Source organism: Xenopus laevis, chromosome 8S, assembly GCF_017654675.1.
Source record: "Xenopus laevis strain J_2021 chromosome 8S, Xenopus_laevis_v10.1, whole genome shotgun sequence".
In the NCBI taxonomy this organism is placed as follows: Eukaryota; Metazoa; Chordata; class Amphibia; order Anura; family Pipidae; genus Xenopus; species Xenopus laevis.
In genome coordinates, this window is record NC_054386.1 from 68,347,855 (window position 1) to 68,370,685 (window position 22,831).

Genomic DNA, 22,831 nt, shown 5'->3' on the forward strand with positions numbered 1-22,831 from the left:
TATCCCTTTAATAACAAAACAATCACAAAGGGGGAAGGGAGCTGTTCTATACTTGTAATCTAAGCAGCAAACATTGAGTGCCTTTAATTTCCCTCAGGGTTGGACTGGGGTCCCTTGGGGTCCCCCCACCCCCTTAGGTGCCCCAGCCTGCCTGCTTACACAATGTGGTAGAGGGTTTAAGTCGGTGGACGGGCACAGAGAGAAGCATTGCCTAATTCTAATAAAATTAATTTATATATACAGAATATTTGAAGCATGGGTCACTGAAGTTGCTCAGTAAAGCTAATCCTTCCTGTGAAGACTTGTTTTAAAGGAAATCCCATCCAGGGAGAAAAAGCTTAAAACATTTCCTTTGGACTAAGTACTCCAGCTGGAGCATTTTTATGTTGAAAAGGCCATTCCCTAAATACTATCCATTGCCACCAATTATGTTATGTATATTGTTTAGTGAAGGGTCATTTAAGGAGTCAGTTTTTCCAGGGGAGTACAGTAGTAATTCTGAAGTCATTTCATGAAATGAGAATTCCAGTTATGATATATACAAGTATGTGCTTGGTCATCAAGGGGTTACTGCAATTGACAGGAATGAGACTGCAGGCCTCCTCAGCACTGATTAACTCTGAAATTGTCTCTAGGGAGTTCAGCTGCCGGCTGGTGCTGTGGTTTCCTTCCTTGTTCGCAGGTCCCCTGTCATCAAGTTCTGCTGCAACAACGAGCCAGAACTGCAATTTGGGCAGGTCATGTGACCTGGCTTCCTGTAAGTTCTCTCCTTTTGAATTGAAAGACAAGTTTTAGTGAAGATAGTGCCAGCCTTAATGTTTATTCCGTGCACTGAAGCCCAGAGATAACAGAGATGTTGCGACGGAAGCCATCCAATGCATCAGACAAGGACTCAAACCAAAAAAAGAAGGTAAGCTTATTGAGCAAATATCATGATTTTTTTTTAAATCTCAATTTTATTGCTTAGTACATGGGACTGAATGATATATTTCAGTTACAGCGGTCTCCTATGTATTTGTCACATAACCATGGATCAACAGCAGTTAGGGTGGCTGAAGTTCTTTTTAAATACAAGGCACCCATTAAAGAGGAAAAGCCTTGGAAACCCAGCTAATGCTATGTCAAATTATAAAGTCATGACTTGAAATAGCATTAGCATAAAGTCATGGAACTCTGAGAGCTGTCTCAAACAATATTATCAGGCAGGGAGCTCTGCGGCAGTTACAAATACTGTATCTCCTGAAAGCTATGTGCAGGTCCATAATGTAATTTAATCATTGGCCTGGAGGCAAAAGATTGAACCATATCCACTCATGTGACAAAAATGTGCAAAGTTTAGATCATTTGGCAACCTCATTAAATCAGCATACAGTATGTTAGTGTGTATGTCAGTTTTGTTGGCAGTGACAATGAAGTCAACCATACAAGACTTTAGGGTAAACTTTGCATATCAAACAGCCTTTTAGAACAACAGTTGGTTTTAGTAATTAATTTTTAATGCAATATTAGTTTTTAGTGTCTGCACACAAATAGCAAATAACAATTCTACTACAGTACTTGGCTACTGCAGCTCAGAATTGCTTTATTTATGCAGCTGCTGAAGAGACAAAAACAATCAAAGTGCCTATAAAGTATATTTTTATATGTGCTGGCACTTTACAGGGGTTGTTCGCCTTTGAGTTAACTTTTTATATAATGTATGAGATTGGTACAATTAGCAGTTTTCTTTTTATTATTTGTGTTTAATTATTTCACTTCTTGATCAAGAGTTGTCCAGTTTGTAGTATCAGCAGCTATCTTGGTGCTAGGGTGCTAGAAACCAGGAAGTGGTTTGAAAGAAAGACTGGTACACGAGCAGAAAAATAAGTTAAGTAACAATAACAACAAATTTGTAGCCTCACAGAACAATCGTTTTTTGGCTGCTGGGGTCAGTGGCCCCCCCATTTAAATGCTGGAATGAGGCAAGTAATTAAAAAACTATTAAGCTAAACAACTAAGAGGTATCGAAAAGATGTTTTGTCTTAGTCATTCTATTATATACTAAAAGTTAACTTAAAGGTGAACCATCACATTGAACGTACTGTTATGTATTGGGGGGGTTGTGGGTGCACACCTGAGGCCAATTTCAAAATGTTTAGAGCCCTGTCTCAATGATTCAAGTAAAAATGCAAGGCAGTCTCTCCCTCTTAAAAGCCGCTCAGCAGTTGGCGGGGGAGCAACGTTGCACTGCATTTAATAAAATTGCAAGGGCTTGCCCTGCTTAACTAAACTCCTGTGTGCCGGTGATTCTCCTATGCACCTTGACTGGGTGGTTGCCGGGGTGTGCGGTTTTTGCAAATTGGCTTGGGGGAGGATTTAGCACACAGTTTTAAACCAAGGCACAGGAGATGTTTACATAAAGAATTGTCACTAAACAGAGATGTAAAATTCCTTTTTTACTATGATTAGAGGTAAATAAGTTAGGGACCATCATGTGGGGTTTTTCCTTGATGTGGTATGGTGGCTTATCATTTTGAAAAAACCCTGTTTCAAAATGACATGCACTTGCATATTTACTTGAATCATTTAGACAGGGCTCTAAACGTTTTGAAATTGGCCTCAGGTGTGCACCCACAACAACCCCCCCCCCCCCATTTTTGTACTGTAATGTATTCATGCACAGATCATTAATTTCTATTGTTTGGCTTTAGACATATATACAACATCATCACTGATAATACAGTGGCTCTTACTACTAAAGCAAGCAGAATGGATTATCTCTAACAATGTTCAACAATGTTTCCTGGCTGAGCCTTGTCAATATTGTTAGTAATGTATATCTATGGTATTGGTTACTAACTTTTTTCAGACTTCATTTATGAAACCTACACTGGATTTCATACTACGGTTGCTACAAATCCATATAGAATCCTTCACAATAGATTCAGCCAAGTACCAAACAGAATCCAAACCCTAATTTGCATATCCAGATTTAAGGAAAAAAAACATTCCATCCATTTTGAACAAAACATTGTTGCATTCCATTTTCCAAAGCTTTAAAATCACATGACTTCTAGGGGCCGATTCATCAAGAGTCGAATATCGAGGGTTAATTAACCCTCGATATTCGACTAGGAACTAAAATCCTTCGACTTCGAATATCGAAGGATTTAGCGCAAATGCTGCGATCGAACGATCGAAGGATAATTCCTTCGATCGAACGATTAAATCCTTCGAATCGAACGATTCGAAGGATTTAAATCCAACGATCGAAGGAATATCCTTCGATCAAAAAAAGTTAGCCAAGCCTATGGGGACCTTCCCCATAGGCTAACATTGACTTCGGTAGCTTTTAGATGGCGAACTAGGGGGTCGAAGTTTTTTTTAAAGAGACAGTACTTCGACTATCGAATGGTCAAATAGTCAAACGATTTTTACTTCGAATCCTTCGATAGTCGTAGTCGAAGGTCGAAGTAGCCCATTCGATGGTCGAAGTAGCCCAAAAAACACTTCGAAATTCGAAGTTTTTTTACTTCGAATCCTTCACTCGAGCTTCATGAATCGGCCCCCAAGGGTTCATTTCAGTTTGGCATTTTGACGGTCAAATCCAAATCATGCAAAGTCCTACGAATCGTCTGAATCCCAAGCCTATTCCTGGATTTGGTGCATTTTAATGAATAAAAACATAATAACATTCGGATTAGCCTTTTCTGCCTTCATTTTAAACCATTTAGGAATAAACAACATATTGATGTGGGGTAGGACATAGATTACTCAGAGCCTTATTTATTTCTAGTATCTTACTCTGTGGTTTAGTCAGTTGCGCCAAACTGACCTGATATTTTGATACAGTCCATATAGGGTGATAGTGGTGAATGTGATGATTGAGTACTGTATGTATGAACAGGAAATTCCATGTAAAATAAAAGCAGTTCTAAATACAAGACTGCTGCTTATACACAAACATGTTTTATACTCAATCAAGCAATTGCCACATTATTGCAACCAAGTGAATATCCACAGTATAACTGTATGTTATTTTTCATTAGCAAGCTTCTATAAAGCACCAACATATTCCACAGCCCTGTACAATATAAGGGCATATCCATGAAACATATAGTTTACATACAAATAGTGACACATGCAGGAGGTAAAGATGGCCCTGCTTATTAGAGCTTACAATTTAAAAAAAAATTCTAATTTTTCAAACTCGGGTGAATGGTATCGACCTGAAACCTCGAATAGAATAGAAATAACTTGATTTTTCAGGAAGGCTGCAAACAACTCCCAGGACGTCCCCCCACCGGCTAAAACAGCAATTCGGCAGGTTTAAGGTGGCGAATAGTCGCAAATCGAATTCTTAAAGGGCCAGTACATGATACATTTCGAAAATCAAATTCAAATTTTTTTAAAAACTCAAATCAAATTTTAACTATTCTCGAATTCCACACAAAAACGCGAAAATTCGAATTTGAACGTTCACTTCGACCCTTGCTAAATCTGCCCCAAAGTGTTTATGCTGGATGTCTTTATACCTAGCGATCAACAAGCTGAGTTCCGATTAAGTAGTAAATTTTACCTTTTCAGAATTTGTCAGATAAAAGTCAGATATGTTTCTACTAAACTACTGGAACAGGAAGTATAACCACAAGAGATGACCCACAACCTGGACATATTGTAGAATACCCAGGTCATTGAAGTGTTTTTGTTGGCTGTATTAAAGAAAATTATTTTGCTGGCCAAAAATACTATTCTAGCAAAAAATGTTTTCTATTGCACTAGCCCAGTGATTGTTTTCTTGTGACATTTTTGTGGGTGCGCTTGTAAAACCATGACATTTTTTTATATGTATTGAAATAGAAAAAACAGCAACACATATGGAGGTTTTTACTATTTTGAATAAAACTGCACAGCTCTGTTCAATTACACTTGATTTTTAGGGGCAGATTTACTAAAGGGCGCAGGCGTAACTTCGCTAGCAAAAGAGACAGATGCTAGCGGTTACTTGCACTCTATCGCCAGGCAAATTTTCGCTCTGGCGAATGGATGTTACTCCGCAAATTCACAAAGATGCGGATTTTACTGAACGTTACCTCTTTCGCCAGACTTGCCTTCACCAGCTCAGACCAGGCGAAGTGCATTTTTTGGAGTGAATATACTGTATCTTCCTCAATCTCCTGTTACTTACATCATATTTTAGCGGAAAAAACAAACAAACCATTTTTCCTTTTTTCAGAGTGATAGGGGCAAATTTACTAAAGGGCGAAGTGACTAACGTTGGTTCACCAGCATGATGTCATTTTGGAACTTTGCCGATTTACTAACGGTTACCTCTTGCGCCAGACTTGCCTTCACCACCTCAGAACTGGCAAAGGGCAATAGAGTAGATAGGAGTTCCTCAATAAATAGTTGAAAATTTTTCTAAGTCCTAAAAAATGCTAGCTTCTTTTTTCAGGGTGATAGGCTGCATAATTTTTTTGGGGTAACCTGCTTCCCCCTACATTTCCTAACATATGGCACATGAACTATACACTGGACTCATGTGTAGGGCAATATAACAACTCTATTTTATTTTATTAAGGTTTCCCTGTCTTGAGTAATGTAATGTATTTGCTGCAACATATACTTTTTGAACTTTAACTTCCCGCTGTATGCAAATTAGCCAACACTAGTGCAACTTCGCTTTGCTTGGCACAGTAACGCTAGAGCAACTTTGCCAGTGTTCAGCCCCTGGACGCAACTTTAGATTTTAGTGAATTAGCGCTGTCCTGGGGAATCTACGCCTGGCGAAGTGTTGCACTGTGAACGAAGCTGTCGCTGGCAAATTTTCAGAGGTTAGTAAATTTGCCCCATAGCCTGCAAAAGTCCTTACATTTTCCCATACATTTTCTAACATATGGAACATTTACTATACAGTGGGCTCATGTGTAGGGCAATATAACAACTCTATTTTCTTTATTAAGGTTCCCTGGACTTGTGTAATGTAATGTATTTGTTGCAACATATACGTGCATTCAACTTTATAATTTCCCGTTGTATGCAAATTAGCCTGAGCGAAGACCTCTATTGTATAATATTATTGTATAATTGAACGCTAGCCCATCTTATTTTTGATTTCCGAAGTAACGCTGGCGAAAATTCTCCAGCGTACGGCGCTCTGGACGCAACTTTGTATTTTAGTAAATTAGCATTGTCTGAGTGAATTTTCACCTGGAAAAGTGTTGCGATGGCTGCAAAGCTGTCGCTGGTGTATTTTTGTCGATTAGTAAATTTACCCCTTAGAGTTCCCCTCTGATGGACTCTCTGTTCACCCTTTGATAAATGTGTCCCTTTGTTAGAGACGTTTCCTAGGACACAATACCAGGAAATATATGCCGGGACCAGGGAAGAGGATGTTAACCATTGAAACCAGATGTAAATAGAGAGCAGTAACACAAATTTAGTTTGCATGCAAGCTTGTGTCATTCTGAATGTGCCCTTAACATCATCACATTGGAAGATGCATTGTTTTAATAAAATATGAATTGTTTATGAACCAACAGTATTGATTGGAGAGAGTGGTGCTTGTTGTTATTGGCTGAGTGGTTCCATATCTGTGATGGTAGGGGCAAGAGTAATTATTGCTGGCACCTTACATGAGAACATGACGATATATGCCCATAGTCTGGACATTTGGGCAGTCCTAAAATGACCAAAGCAGGAACAAAGGTGCCAATATTATTTAATAGAGTTTTCAAGATATTTAAGGGGGTAGGCGGTAATGAACATTTTTGGCTTTTCCCAGTTCTCATTTGCTTGTCTTTGTTTTACAGTCAACTTGAAGAGTGAAACTTCCTTTCAGCTAGTCAGGTGTGAAATTATTTCCTGTCAGCTTTTCCTCTTGCAGACATTTACACATTCCCCCTACAGTAAGAAACGGGTTAATGTGCATATCTCAAACTCTATCTACTATCAGAGAATGTGAGGGTTATGCATCCTGCCCAAAGTGAGAGATTTTCTGCATGCAAATAACAAAGAAACCACATTTTATAACAATGTTGCATACAGAACAATGTTTCCATCACGTTGCCAGAATGTGCTTTTCAGATTAAGGTGCTCAGAATGTATTTACTTGGTATGGAATGCCAGGCCTACTGTGCATCACTGCTGGGTATCAGCTACTACTGGATACATTCTTTGGGCAGAAAAGCCTGTAGATCTTGCCACCTATTTTGAGAAAAAATACTTCATATGGAGTATTACCTCAGCGTTCTATGATCTGTGTAAAGGCATGAGGTCTGCACGCTCACATAGATCTGTTTCCCTGGCTAGTGTTTTTACACCCGCACACTAAGCTAAGCTTTAAGCATAAACTAAGCCCATCATTTTTGTTATTGAATGAAAATCAAATCCCCCATAAAAGAGTTATCTGAACCAAATGTCAACACTTATTTGCATATTTATATCTGACCAAAATGTAAAAAAAAAATGAATATCTGTGTACAAAAAGTTTTCATTGTCCAGACATTTTGGGTTCTTATTTTCTTTGGTTAAACACAAAAAAATATGTCCACATCCTACAAAAAGGGCAGCAAATTTCCAAGTTAATTCTGGATTTTATAAATTTGCAATAAGAATTCCTTCACTTACTCCCCCTGTTTCTTCTCTGAGAAGAAGAAACCCTGAACTTTATTCTGCACTTGGAATTCAGGGGCACATACGTTTACTGCCGTGGCCAACTCAAATATTTCCAGAATGTTTTGAGTAAAAGACTTTCTTTTGATTTACGAGCATGCACATTTTGTGCTGAAGTTGCTGCATAGCATGCGGATGTGGTATACATTTTAGACTAATTTGTAACAGGTAACTACTGAAGTTCTTTACCAACCAGTTTTATCTTTTTTAAATGCTGCTTAAAAAGTGTTTTACATTGGCACTAGGATCTGGTACATATGATCATTGTAACATCCCTGTATCTAAATTGTGGAACTCCTTGACTAACATGCTAGTCCTGCTGCTTATTTTACTTTTGCCATGTTCCTTTCAAAACCAAAATGTATGAACTAGCTTGGTGTCTTATCTTAGCAGTGTACACAGTCTGGGAATGAGAAAGTCAATAACAAGGTACAGTGGGTACTGTATGTCTCTTCCCTATTTGGTGACACTAAAGTAGTCACATGCTTTTTAAATCGCTACAGATTCAGATGATCAGAATTTTGTGTGGATAGCCAAGTTGCACTGACTGGATTGTATTCTGTAGGATTGCATAAAATTCACAATAAAGGCTTCTACTTTCTGTTGATTTATCCCATTCTATACATGATGATGGGGGTCATCAGCTGACAGCATTGTACATTGAATTCCAAATCAGTATGGCAGACCATTCATCACACAGAAGTACCATACAGTAGCACTACAGGCATGTTAAAGGATGGTTATCCTATTCAGCACTGCTCAAACACAGTAGCTTCTACTTCCTTGTGAAGACTTCTACTTCATCAGCTGACTGGACTGGATGTTACATTCAGTTCCAAATCAATATGATTGGTCACAAATAAGCACCATGCAGTAGCACCACAGACACAATTCAGCCCTGCCCAAACACAAGGCATCACAACCATCTTTGATGTATAAAATAAACACCAATATAATATAATGACAATACTATAACATATAACAACACCATACATGGAAGAAACATTACTATTTTCAAATTATTACGAGAAGAGAATTTTTCCCATCATCATATAAAATAGTATTACAAGTCACTTTCAGGAACTTCTTTCCCTGGTGACATAATTCTATGGGGCAGATTTACCAAAGGGTGAAGTGGCTAACGCTAGCGACTTTTCACCAGAAATCACATCCGCAGGAACATCGCCAATTCACTAACAGGCGCAAATTTGCTAGCGAAAGATGGTCGCTAGAGTTCGTTCGCATTCCGTCGCCAGGCTACTGGTCGTTACTCTGCAAATTCAGTAAAGTGCGGATTTTACTGAACGTTACCTCTTTTGCCAGATTTGACTTCGCCACCTCAGACCAGACGAAGTGCTAAAAAGAAGCTAGATCTTCTTAAATCTTCTGTAACTTACATCATATCCTGTGTGCCGAAAATGCATTAAAGTTCAAAAAACGCTGGAGACTTTTCCTTTTTTTAAGCGGGATTGCCTGAAAAAGTCCTAACAACTTATTTTGGGTAACTGGTTTTCTCCAGACATTTCCTAACATATGGAACATTAATTTTACAGTGGGCTAATGTGTAGGGCATTATATTAATAATATATTAAGGTTCCCTGGATATTTGTAATAAAAAGTGGTAACTTCAAGCATTTGCACCAACATTTTGTAATAAAGACCTACATACAACTTTAAATTACCTGTCCTGTGCAAATTGACCTAACCGCAAGATCACTAGCGAATTTTTGTTATACACAAACGAACACTAGCGCGTCTTTGCTATGAAATGCTTGCACTCCCGAAGTAACGCTAGAGCAACCTCGCATATCCGTGAATTAGTGTAGTGGTAGCGAATTTGCGCCTGGCGAAGTGGTGTGATGTGTGTAAATCGGTTGCTGGCGACAATTTGCCCTTTAGTGAAGTCTGTGTGCTATGAAGTTTAAGGGGCAGATTTATAAAGTGAATTCGAGGGAATTTTCTAAGTAAAAAAAATTCGAAATTCAAAGTAATTTTTTGGATACTTCGACCATTGAATAGGATACTGCGACTTCGAATTTAGTTCGACTTCGATTCGAAGTAAAAATCGTTCGAATATTCGACCATTCGATAAAGTACTGTCTCTCTAAAAAAAATTTGCCAACTTAAACCTGCCGAAGTGCTATGTTAGCCTATGGGGACCTTCTAGAGCAGTTTTCCAAGTCTTTAGAGGTCGAAGGAAAATCATTCAATCGATCACTGAAATCGATCGAATCGTTTGATCGTTCGATTGCCAAATTCGGTAAAAAATCCTTCGACTTCAATATTCGAAGTCGAAGTATTTTAATTCGATGGTCGAATTTCGAAGTATTTTTTTCTTCGAAATTCGACCCTTGATAAATCTGCCCCTTAGTATGTAAATTCTAGATGAGGAAGTGACAACCATGCAGGGGTTGTTTTTGTGTAAAACAAACTCACTCTGTGTGTGAATATATATTTTCTAATTGTAAATCTTTGTTTTGAAATATTGCACTCAGTAGATTACTTGTTTTTTTTTCAATTTTCCATTTATATACAATCTATATATTTTATAACCTAGAAGTTATATTTTTAAGGTATGCACAGTTATACTTAGAGCAATAAATATAGTACAGATTCTTGTTCTTGTGCAACAACTGGTTTATTTATTAATTCCAGGAAAATGATTAAGACAAAATAACTAAAAAACAAAATTATACTTCTTTTTAGCTTATTTTTTAATGTATACACTAAGGGGGTTATTTATCGAAATCCAAATTTTTCTGATTATTTAATTAAAAAAGTTAGAACAAACTAGAATCCACAATTTAACCTTATTTATTATTTAAAAAGCTTGATTTAATCGGATTGAGGAAAAACTTAATAGAATTGAGCAAAAAACGTAATTGTATGATTTTTTCAGATTTTTTTCACAAATTGCTATATTTTTTTTTTTTACTTTTTCCCGATAACCCAAATTTTTCATGTTTTTGTCCGAAAAGGCCGAAATAGTTGGATTTTCGGGCTAATTCCATTGCAGACTACAGGAACTTCCAGATAGGATAGGGACCTCTCCCATTGACTTATTTACAACCTCGCCAGGTCTGAGATGGCAGATTTTCGGATTTGGACTTCTTGCAACCTTGGGTATAATAAATCTCAAAAATTTTGATTTTTTTCCCACTAAAAGTTCAGATTTTATAGTAAAAAAACTAGAATTTTCAGCATTCAGACATCAATAAATAACCCCCTAAAACTTTCCTGCCCCATTGTAAAAAGCATTCTTATTGCTTTTCTTATTAGTATAGTATTCAAGTTAAATATGGTTGACACACTACCTTTAACACTGAACATAAAAAATCATACAGAAGGAGCAGGCATAAAGCAAAGTAAACTGTAAATCAGAAAAGACGCAATAATTGTTGCATAGTCTACAGTGGGCCTTTCAAGATCATAGATAGGTTCTATATATAATGGTTCCAAGCAACTATTTGCTTGGAGCATGATGTAATCTGGAACAAATGTGTGGCCTATGACTGTTCCGGTTTTTCCCAGGAAGAATTTGTTGTTAAGAACAAAGCAGTTATGAGTTAAGCAGTTCTGTAACAGTGGCCATTGTTTATCAAAACTACAATAAGTAAAGAAATATCCCACATGTAGGTCACATCTATACTATTTTTCATGTACAAACGGACTATAAATGTTGCATCCACATCATCATTATAAATTGTATAATGGCCAGGATGTGATGCCTGCTTCATCCTCACTTACCACTTATTCCTACAGTGTGAAAAAAGTGCTGCATGGAGAAAGTACATAGACTCCATGAAGATTAAGAGAGGGAATTGGGGATAACTGAATAAATAAAATACAAATTTAATATATCTATATATATCTATATATATATATATATATATATATATATATATATATATATATATATATATATATATATATATATATATATATATATATATATATATATATATATATATATACAGTCTTCCCTCTATACAGTAGTGGAAGAGATAACTGGTGTATTATATAAACTAACCATTACTCTGTTACCATGTATAACCCAACATAGAGCTATACATTTGGTCCCGTACTTTCTTTTACAAGCTTTGCTTTATATAAACACTGTTATAATATATATTTAAATAAAAAATGTCATCTCTTATAAACCAGTATAAATTGTGAAATTTTGAAAATGTGCAGTCACATTAGGGGCGTTATTTACTAAAATCCAAATATTTCTCATTATTTTTATTAAAACCAATTCAACCAAACTCCCACCCACATTTTTACCTAATTTATCAAAAAATGAACTGAAAAAAATCTGGTGTGGGAAAAAATCAGAATCGGACTTTTTTTCATATTTGATGCCCAAAAACCATGAATTATTCAGATTATTGTACAAAACCCAGCACAAATCTTCCAATTGTAAATTTACAACTGGTGCTGGAAAAGACTAGAAATAATTGTATGAAAATCGTATGAAACCCAGCGCAGATCATGAAATCTTCCAATTGCAAACGGGACACCTGCCATTGACTTCTACGTGACCTTGGCAGGTTTGAGATGGAGTACTTTTTTAATTCAGACTTTTAGCAGCCTCTGGATAAAATAAATCTCGATAAATTCAAGTTTTTTTTCTTTACGAAAAAATGTTTTCACCTTCAATACTCTGACCAGAAAAATTTGGACTTTAGTATATAAAATGTAATTATCTGTAGTTAACTAATCAAGTGAATGGTTTGTTACACTGTGGAGTACTGAAGTCTGCAGTTTTGTGGTCGGCGTTCTAAAGGGGAAAACAAAAGTTTTTTGCAGCACCAGATTTTTTCAAGTTCATTTATTGCTAAATATGGTAAAAATGAGTTTGGTAGAAGTGGTTTTAATAAAAAAATAAGAAATATTCATATTTTAGTAAATAACCCCTGTATGTTAAATAATGAATGATGTCAGCTTTCTTGCTTGACTCTGCTCAAAATACCCCATATAGGTTAAAAGTTGGTCATTTTAATTTACAATAATTAATCAGATATAGTTGAGTGGAATAGGGAGTAACCTGGGTAGATATGGAATAATGCTGTGGGTGAAATCTGCCAATACAGAAATGGCCATTACACAGGGAGCTGTGACCATTAGCCTTCTAGAAAGATTATAATTCATTCACCTGTCATAAATCACACTGGAAAAAAATGTCTACACTCATGAACATTGTGCAGATTGATTGGAAAGCCTGATCCTATTAATAATATTGCTATAAACTTCCAGCTTTCACTGCAGCGTTCCAGCAGCTTCAAGGATTTTGGAAAGTCGAAGCCAAGTTCACCTGTCGTGAGTGAAAGGGAGTTTAATCTGGGGAAAGATGTGAGTTCATTCATTCTATAACATTTTTGTACTCTTTCTGGGTCTTGGTCCAAACATTTAAAAGACCCATCATCTTTATGTCATGTGTTTTGTCTCAAAACCGCAGAATAAACCATTTATAAACCATCATACAATTGTAATGCTATAGAACTGAATCTTGAGCCTAGGAATTGTCAATAGATTAGGGGATTACTGCTGGCTCTTAGCACATATGGGGTTAAGTAAATTGTTCTGCTGAATACAGACTACTTCTATAGTCTGCCTAGATTTGTATCTGTTCAGCTACATCCAGGTATCATGGCTCACCCATATTTTAGGGCTTCATTTTCCAATTCAACCAGATAGCAAGTGAAAATTAAATAGAATATACTGTAAAATAAGGATAACTATTGTATTTTTACACTATAATTAAAATCACTCATGATATCTACATTACATTAAAAAAAGTGTTGGGTTCAAGTTTCCTTACAAAACTCTAAAACAGCACTGAAGATGAACTACAACTCCCCTCTTGAAAATCTTAGCATAGTAATTGATTATAAGCACCAAACCACCAAGATATAATACAGAGTTTATTTAAACACCACTCTTGTTAAAGGGGAACTCCACACAAACATAACTTAAGCTTTTTGAAAAGTAAACATAATTTCAAGCAACTTTGCAATATACATGAATTAAAAAATATGCAGACTTTTCATGATTTTTAATGGTTTGGAACAGTTCCCTAAGCCTAGCCCCCTTCTCTCCTGCTGATCTTCCTGACTACTTTGCTGATCTGGCTGACTACTGTTACTTTGTAACAGCAGCCATCTGTCCTCAGCCTGCATACTGCATACTGCATAGCCTCCAAACCCCACAATTCTCTGCACACGTGATTTCAATAACAAACAGAACATCATAGTGCAATGCATTGTGGGTTACGTTGTTCCTTCATGCTGTCTGTAAACTGTGGAGAAGTTGTTACAATTTGTAACATCAGTGTTTTAGTCCCTCCTTCCCTGCCAGGATTTCAAATGATGCAGAAAGAGATAAACTGTTAAACAGCTGGATTTCAGCATATAAATGGCATGTATTCATACTTTTTGAAGAAACAGGTAACTGTGATTAGTATATTAGGGGTTTCTGTGTTATGTGGGCCTCATTATCAAATTTTGGTTTGGAAGACGGAGTTCCCCTTTAAAATACCCTATCCCATAGAAACAAAACACAGTAATTTGAGGGTCCCATTATATTTCATATTCCCATATATGGCCTGTTTAAAGGCCTGGGGAAACCACCAAATCCTAGCTACAGCTGTTATTGTGGAGTTATTAGTTGGAATTGGGTTTCATATCGCTTAAAAGCATAATACACCTTTAAAAGAGAGTTCCCAGGAGGATTACTGGCATTTAAGTCAATCCGTGTAGCATTAGTGATGTGCGGGTCAGGGTTTTCCTGACCCGCACACGACCCTAACCCACCCTGCTCCAGCCTGGGCCCGCCCGCACCTGCAGTTCCGGGGTCCTTTTATAGACCCGTGCCGCACCGCCGATGACGTCACAATGACGTCACAAAAGGGGCAAGGTGAGCAGACGCGAGACTATAAAAATTGTAGCATATAATTAAGTAGAATACATTACGGTGTATCCAAGCCCCAAACCAACTTATTAGGCACAAAAATATCATAATTTGATGTTACTTAGCTGAATTTCATCACAGGCTAAATCTGCCTCATGCCCAGATAAGTGCCCTTTTAACATATCCTAAACTTAACTTAACCCAGATGAATGGGTGGATACTAGATGAGCTTATGCCTCCCTGGTGCATTTGAGTTAATCTGTTTTACTTTGTCAGCACAAAAAAAAACGTACCACACTTTTATTATGGGCCAACTGAAGTGAATCACGCACACCTCAATTTCCGTGTCAGTCTGATTTTTCAATGTGTTGCTCAAAGATTCCCACATACTGTTGCACTGACTAGACAAGGTTACAACATGGGTTTTTTTTTACTTCAACCTTCGATCGCTCAAACTCCCCCAATTGCCTCCATACAGGTTCTAGGAGATCCCCCATAGGCTAAAACAGCACTTCGGCAGCTTTTAGGTGGCGAATGGTCGAAGTCAAAGTTTTAAAGAGACAGTACTTCAAAAAATTCGACCTTCGAATTTCGACGTTTTTTTTTCTATTCCTTCACTCGAGCAAAGTAAATGTGCTCCGTAGTCATGCAAAGATGTTTAGCAAAGTTACACGATGGTGACCCCCTTGTTTGTCAACTTTGACAGTATAAATCATTTGTTTAATTAGGCTTGTGGTGCAGTAAGTTCATGTTTATGTTTAGTATACAAAATACAGCATTTGTAGCCTTATGCTATTTTAGACTTTACTTCCCCTTTAAGGCAAAGAGAGACCCAAAAAGGATTTTTTAAACCTGTGAATAAAAAAAACTGACTCCATCTCCTTCACAGTTTTTTTAAAAATGGTAGTTTTTTAAAAAAAAAAAAATTATATTTATAAAGATTCTTATATCCATGAGATGAAGCTTATTTTATATTTTCAATGTTGCGATAATTGCTCTTTAAAGTTGTACTACTTGTACTATTTAACTTATTTCTCCTCTTGTGTTCTCTTTCATGTAACCTAACACTGCTCATTGTCATTCTTCTTGTAGATTCTTGAAGATGAATCAGGAGTAACGGTGGATGAGAGTAAACACAGCTCAGGCAATCTCAGTAAGAAATGGAGAGCTGTCATTTCTCGCACAATGAACAGAAAAATGGGAAAGGAGGTTATGAAAGCAATGGCTCATGAAATGGTAAGAACAGATAAGTGCACCACTTCCTGTAATCCCCACTTTTTTCTCTGCAAGGGTAACTGTACCTTTTGTATTCTCCCTTTTGTGGAGTTAATAACAGCACCATCTTAAATTGTACAATATGATAAGAGCTGGGCAACACACATGACATTTTCAGCAGGATAACTACACCTAACAATAGTTGGCCACTAGTCCCACTAGTCCCAATACAGACAAATTTATACCCTAAATCTCGCCACTCATGAATAAGTCTAGCACAAAAAAGAATAAAACACACCTAAAAATGATGCTCTATGTGACTGAGATTTCTGTGCGTTTCTATTCATTAATTCCTGTATATTTAAATTACAGTACAAATAGGAGAATATTTATTATGCTGTGTAAAAAACAGTGGCATAATACACCACACGTCACCAGGCGTCTTAGGGGGTTATTTATCAAAGTCCGAATTTATCTCAATATTTTCTGAAAAACAGAAACCAAATACGCAGGGGTTTCTTCGGCTTACTTATAAAAATACGAATTTTACAAATTTTTCTGAATTTCCACCGAAAAGTTTTTTTGGGATTTTTGCCCAAAACCCCCTGAAAACTTCAGATTATTGCACGAAACCCAGCGCAGATCAAAAAGTCTTCCATTGATTTATATACAACCTCGGCAGGTCTGCGATGCTGGATTTTCAGATTCGGACTGTTTCCACCCGCAGGGTATAATAAATTCAGAATTTTTGGGGTTTTTGGCAATCGTAAATCGTAAATAACCCCCTTAGTGTAAAAAACTACATTATTAGCAACCTATTTTATTACAGAGCTATCCCGAGTTGTCTACACAAACAGTGCCAGATCCACCTTTACCCAAACAACCTGATCCCACGTGAGAGTCAGTAAATTACTTTAGACAGTGATTGATGAGGTGACTAGTTGGAAGAATTTACATAAGTCTTCAGAGTCTGCGCGATTCTATTTGAAATATTGAATCAGAAATCTGCTTTCCCAGAAACACATGGACAGGTGCCAGACATAGGTTATATTTTTTTACCAATATGTGCACAATTTTGGCTATGATAATCAGGATTTAATCCATTTGTTCCAAAATCAAAATAGTTATCCCAAAACTCTATATTATATTAAAAATATGTCTTTTTTCAAAAATCATGTTAAAAAGATTGGGATACAGACAACATGGTATTCCGCCTTTTAATATAATATAGGGTTTTGGAATATCTTTTTTGGTTTTGGACTAATATACCCTTTTGAACTGGGGGCTTTATCCCAGAAACCATGGGCCCTTTTGGACAAGCCCCTTAGACCTTAGTTTCCAAATATATTTATTTTTTCTAATCCATTTGGGGCATGTGGGCAGATGAGTCACTATTGGTGAGATTGGTGCTTAACCTGCCCCTGGTGAGTTCTGCTCGGGGGAATGTTGCACATAAAGTTCAGTAGTGATGAAAGGTTAGATTAGAAGGTTGCAGCTATAGCGGGTCCTTGGAAAGCAAGGGCCATTTGCACATAGTCAACAATGAGTACTTACTATGCAAGTAGCACAGGTATAAACCCAAAATGATTACCTATTGTTATTGTATAACAATCATTGTGTCTCCTTTCTTGGCATTTATGCAGGGAGAATCGACAGATCCCCACTCTTTATCTCCAATATCAAATGATGGAAGCAGTGATGGGCTGCATAGGAAGTCTTTAGATCCTGAAGAAAATCTACACTCACCCGTCAGCCACCAAACCTCTAGTGGTAAGTTCATGCGAGTGACATGTGCATCTTTAATTTTGGTATATTATTATATTAAATTATTAGAGAAAGGTCACCCAGTAATTATCCATCTAGAGATTTCTATTTCATGTGAACAGAGCAAATACTGTAGGTTGATTTGAATGATCTTAACTATATTTGTGCAAACTAAATTTTTTAATGCACTGGTGTTACAACTTGCATACTGGATATACATATTTATATGTGTGTGTGTGTGTAAAGAAAAATGTAAAAACTGGCATACTCAGGGTTTGTATAAAATGCAAAATGAAGGTTTTCTTTGATGTTTCCGGACCGTCGTCAGGAATAGCAAATGTGCTTAAAAAGAAATAATGTGGTTCCCTATTATCCATTGTTAGCATTCTCCTTTCAGGCAGTGAGGTCTTCAGTCCATCATATATGATCAACAACCGAGATAGCAATAATCTGGAAAACCTCCCTCCACCATATAATGGGCCATTCTGTGGAAAAGCTAAAGTTCACACAGACTTCACACCAAGCCCGTATGATGGGGATTCTCTCAAACTTAAAGTAAGGCCATGCTCATCTTCATTCACATGTAGATTCATTAGTAGGAATACAATATAAGTAATTCTTCTCCCTAAATCACCGTATATGATTGTGATAGCTGAATATCAACTATTCATGAGACAGGATCTTATACAGGTTATGCAGAATGCGCGGGACGTGGGGTCTTCCAGGTTACAGATCTTTTCGTAATTTGGATCTTCATAATTTAAGTTTGCTAGAAAATCCATTAAACATTAAATAAACCCAATAGGCTGGTTTTGCTTCCAATAAGAATTAATTATATCGTAGTTTGGATCAAGTACAAGATACTGTTTTATTATTACAGAGAAAAAGGAAATCATTTTTTAAAATTTGGATTATATAGATAAAATTAAGTCTATGGGAGACAGCCATCCGAGCTTTCTGGATAACGGGTTTCCAGATAGCGGATCCCGTACTTGTATACTCATACAGTATGTATGCAGTATATAAGATCAACCTGTGGTTTAGATTCAGTGGCCCTTTAATACAAAGAGTTACACATATTTCTTATATCGGTATTGCATCCTCCACTGCTATGTTGGCTTAGTTAGAAGTGCTAGAGTCTATAACAATATTAATTATCTACAGAAAGGAGACCTCATTGACATCATTGAAAAGCCGCCTGTTGGTACCTGGACAGGGATGCTAAGAAACAAGATGGGAACTTTTAAATTCATCTATGTCGACCTTGTGCTGGAAGAAACTGAAATCCCCAAAAAGACTAAAACTAAAACAAGGAGCAAACGACAGAAGCCTAAGACTGTACTGGAGCTGTTGGAACGAATTAACATGGAGGTTAGATACTACCCCATCTTATAGCAGAGTTGATTTCCAGAGGCATAACCAGAGGCCCAGGGTCTAGGCATTGTGTCTTACAGCATAGCCTAGCATAAAATTGCAGTTCACAGCATAAAATGAGTGTGCCATTTTGTATGCTGGGAGTCACAGTGCTGTCTCATAGTGGGTGTTGATGGGAGTTACACTGTTGTTATGCTATGCTGAAATGTGAAAGGGATTTACTATGCTGTTGGTTGCTGATAGTGCCACCGCCTTTTTATATTGGTGGTTTGTCACAATGCTGTTCAATATTGAGTTAAAGGGGTAGATTCACTAACAGGCAAATTTTCTCTAGCGTCACCTTTGCACAGATCACCAGGCACAAATGCGCTACGACTACGACAATTCACTAATATGCAGAGTTTTGTCCTGGGCGCCGAACGCTGGCGACTTTTCGCTAGCATTACTTCGGCAGTGCAAGCGTTTCTTAGCAAAGATTCTCTAGTGTTCGTTTGTGCCTAGTGAAAATTCGCTAGTGATCTTGCGCTTAGGTCAATTTGCATAGGGCGTGTAATTTAAAGTTGTATGGACGTCTTTATTATAAATGTTGGTGCAAATGCTTGAAGTTACCACTTTTTATTACAAATGTCCAGGGAACCTTAATAAAGACAAGAGAGTTAATATAATGCCCTACACATGAGCCCACTGTAAAATGAATGTTCAATATGTAATAAAATGTCTGGAGAAAACCGCTTGCAGGCAACCCCGCTTCAAAAAAGGAAAAGTCGCCAGCGTTTTTGGAACTTTAATGCATTTTTGGCACACAGGATATGTAAGTGACAGAGGATTGAGGAAGATCTAGCTTCTTTTTAGCACTTTGCCTGGTGGCAAAGTCAACTCTGGCGAGAGTTACGTTCAGTAAAATCCGCACTTTACTAAATTTGCGGACTAGCGACCTTTCGCCAGAGCAAAAAGTCACCTGGCGATAGAGTGCGAACAAACGTTAGCGACAGTCTCTTTCACTATCGAATTAGCGTCTGCTAGTGAATTGGCGATGCCCCTGAGGGTAGTAACACTGGTGAATTGTAGCGTTAGCCACTTCGTCCTTTAGTGACTCTATCTCAAAATGTGGATTTGCATTGAGTGTATTTTGTACACTGCACTGCATTTATAAATGAGCCCTCATATTTAGGTGCTACACTTCTTATGTATTTGGGTTTAAACTTGTCCTTAGCAAAGTAGACAATTGCTACTAGTAATAGTACAAATGAAATATTTTAGCATTTACAAAAGGCCTGCCTATCCTACGACATCCAAGAAAATGCAGTTTAGTAAATGCTGGAGGTTAGATAAAGATGTACATACTGTATGTTTTAAAAGGGCCTAACTTGTCTGCACATCACGTTCTTTTCCCTTTTCTGGAACCCAAACTCGCAAATCAACCTTATAGTGAGTTCTTGGTTCTGGCACTTTGACATAAAACTGCAACTTCAAGTATACTGTACTTTTTATTCTGAATATGATTAACATAAACAGCAGGATGCTGCAAATTTCAAACATTTCCTGTTAGTCAACTGTGTTTTCTTTACAGGAACATATTCCAACCCTTCTATTGAATGGCTACGAGACAATAGAGGATTTCAAGGACCTGAGTGAAAACCACCTGATTGAGTTAAACATCACGGATCCTCAGCACAGGGTCAAGCTTCTCACGGCTGCTGAATTCCTGCTGGATTATGACAGTAAGAAAGTTACACCCTCAAGATTTATTACGGTTTATTTGTATATGGCAACAATTTCACAACTGCAATTTAATGTTAAAGGCACAGATATTTATGAAGGTCAACCTAATGGAAGCCTCTCCGTTATTCAGAAAATATTGCTATGATAACTTATGTGATGCCTTTTTTTTGTACCACCTTTATGTGTTTGGTACAAACAGTTCATGCAAGATTTTTTTTTATTATCCATTACTGTTAATGCATAGGCACTGAGTTCATTCTCATTTGACTCATTTTATGTGGATGGAGATTACACATTACTTTGTAGAAGAATAGTCATACAAGCCCTTGTAGTTCTGGTTCAGCCAACAAACTGAAATAGATAGTATACGGGGGTCATTGGCTAGCACCATTATATTTTGTCTAATCAACAGTTGGGTTGACCTAAAAATTCTTTTGTGAGTGGGGGGAGAAATCATTACATCCATATGGGATTTCTGTACATACACGGCCAGCTAAACAGCTTTTCATATTTGAGCAACATCACTTTGCTTAAAGGGGAACTTTCGCGAAAATTAAAATTTAATATAAGCTTCAGCATACTTAAATAACACATTTTCTAAACACAATCAATTAAAATTTCTGCATTGTTTCTAAAATAATCAAGTTCATATTCACTATTCCTCTCTCAGCATCTGTTTCTCTGCATTCTCTCTTCATGCAGCAGTTGGGTGTCAGATAATCATTGACAGTTAGATCCAATATATCTTATAGGGGGGCTCCTTTTGCCTAGATGTATTAGAGCTCACTCTATTAAAATCACCAAACATCATGTCTCTCTACATGCAGAATTTGAGCAAAAGTCATTTATTTTGTTAGATTTTGTTTGTACTGGAATCCTTTATTTGAGTGAGCTCTAATACATCTGTTAGGAAAGGGAGCCCCCCCCATAAAATATATTGGATCATTCATCTGACACCTAACTGCTGCATGAAGACAGAATGAAGAGAAACAGATGCTGAGAGAGGAATAGTGAATAGAAACTTGATTATTTCAGAAACAATGCAGAATTTTTAATTGATTCTATTTAGAAAATTTCTTATTTCAGTATGCTGAAGCTTATATAAATTTATTATTTTCGCGATAATTCCCCTATAAACTCACACATAAATTGTATGATTTGTATAGAATGTGTGTTGTGCAGATAACAAAAATGCACATTTTAGGGGCAGATTTATTAAGGTTAGAATGGAAAATCTGAATTTGAATTTTTGGGGTCAAAACTCTCAAATTTGAACTTTAATTCCCCAATTTGAATTTAAATGTGAGATTTATCCCACCCCGACCTTGGAAACAGTTCTAATCCGAATATTTTCCATCTTAAACCTGCCGAGATCATGTAGAAGTCAATGGCAGAGGTCAGTGGAACAATTTGAAGATGTTCATTGCCTTCCTGTCAGTCTAGTTTTTTCTCGGAGGAAAACTCGATTTAAATTTTCGGGTTGTTTGTATTCGATCAAATACGTTCAAGTCTTTTTCATAAATAACCTCCCGTTGGAGTTGTAAGTACGTTCGAATTTATTAGTTGAAAAAAATTCACATAATTTAATAAATAACCCCATTACTCTCTAGCATTGTAACATGTAACCTCATCAGTAATGACCTCAGATGTTTTGTGACCAAATGAGAAAGCTGAATGAATGTAAGCAGCATTCACATTGGGTATAAAAGCTAAAACGTGTTTTCTGACTGTAGAAAAGCTGATTTTTTTGCTATGTGCTTACAACCATTTATTCATGTTTTTATTGTAGCTGGCAGTGAAACTGAAGACATGACAGACTCAAGTTCTATGGACCACAGTATTCACATTCCCCGTGACTCTGGCTGCTATGAGGGCTCAGATAATCTAGAGAACATTCGGGATGATATGGAGATAATCAGCATAGATGAAGACATTAAAAACCTGTCCTTAGTTGAATCCACTGGGGTGAAACATGCAGAGACTGAACAGTCGATACCTGGGGATACAACCTGTAAGGAAGGCTGATGGTCTACAGGGGTCTCCAACCTTTTTTACCCGTGAGCCACATTCAAATGTAAAAAGAGTTGGGGAGCAACACAAGCATGAAAAATTTGCGTGGGGTTTAGTAGCCCCTATGTGGACTGGCAGCCTACAAGACACTCTGTGTGGCACTATACTTAGTTTTTATGCAATT

At 37.1% G+C, this 22,831-nt stretch overlaps 1 protein-coding gene across 1 annotated transcript; it reads left to right on the plus strand.

Moving 5' to 3' along the window:
• Positions 1–259: 259 nt before the first annotated feature.
• On the plus strand, positions 260–22,741 carry sash3.S (SAM and SH3 domain containing 3 S homeolog). The gene is made up of 8 exons (XM_018233052.2): positions 260–910; positions 12,910–13,005; positions 15,655–15,798; positions 17,421–17,547; positions 17,939–18,096; positions 18,706–18,912; positions 20,486–20,636; positions 22,427–22,741. Exons 1-8 carry the CDS (start codon positions 854–856, stop codon positions 22,660–22,662), a joined length of 1,176 nt encoding a protein of 391 aa, XP_018088541.1. The 5' UTR covers positions 260–853; the 3' UTR covers positions 22,663–22,741.
• Positions 22,742–22,831: the final 90 nt, after the last annotated feature.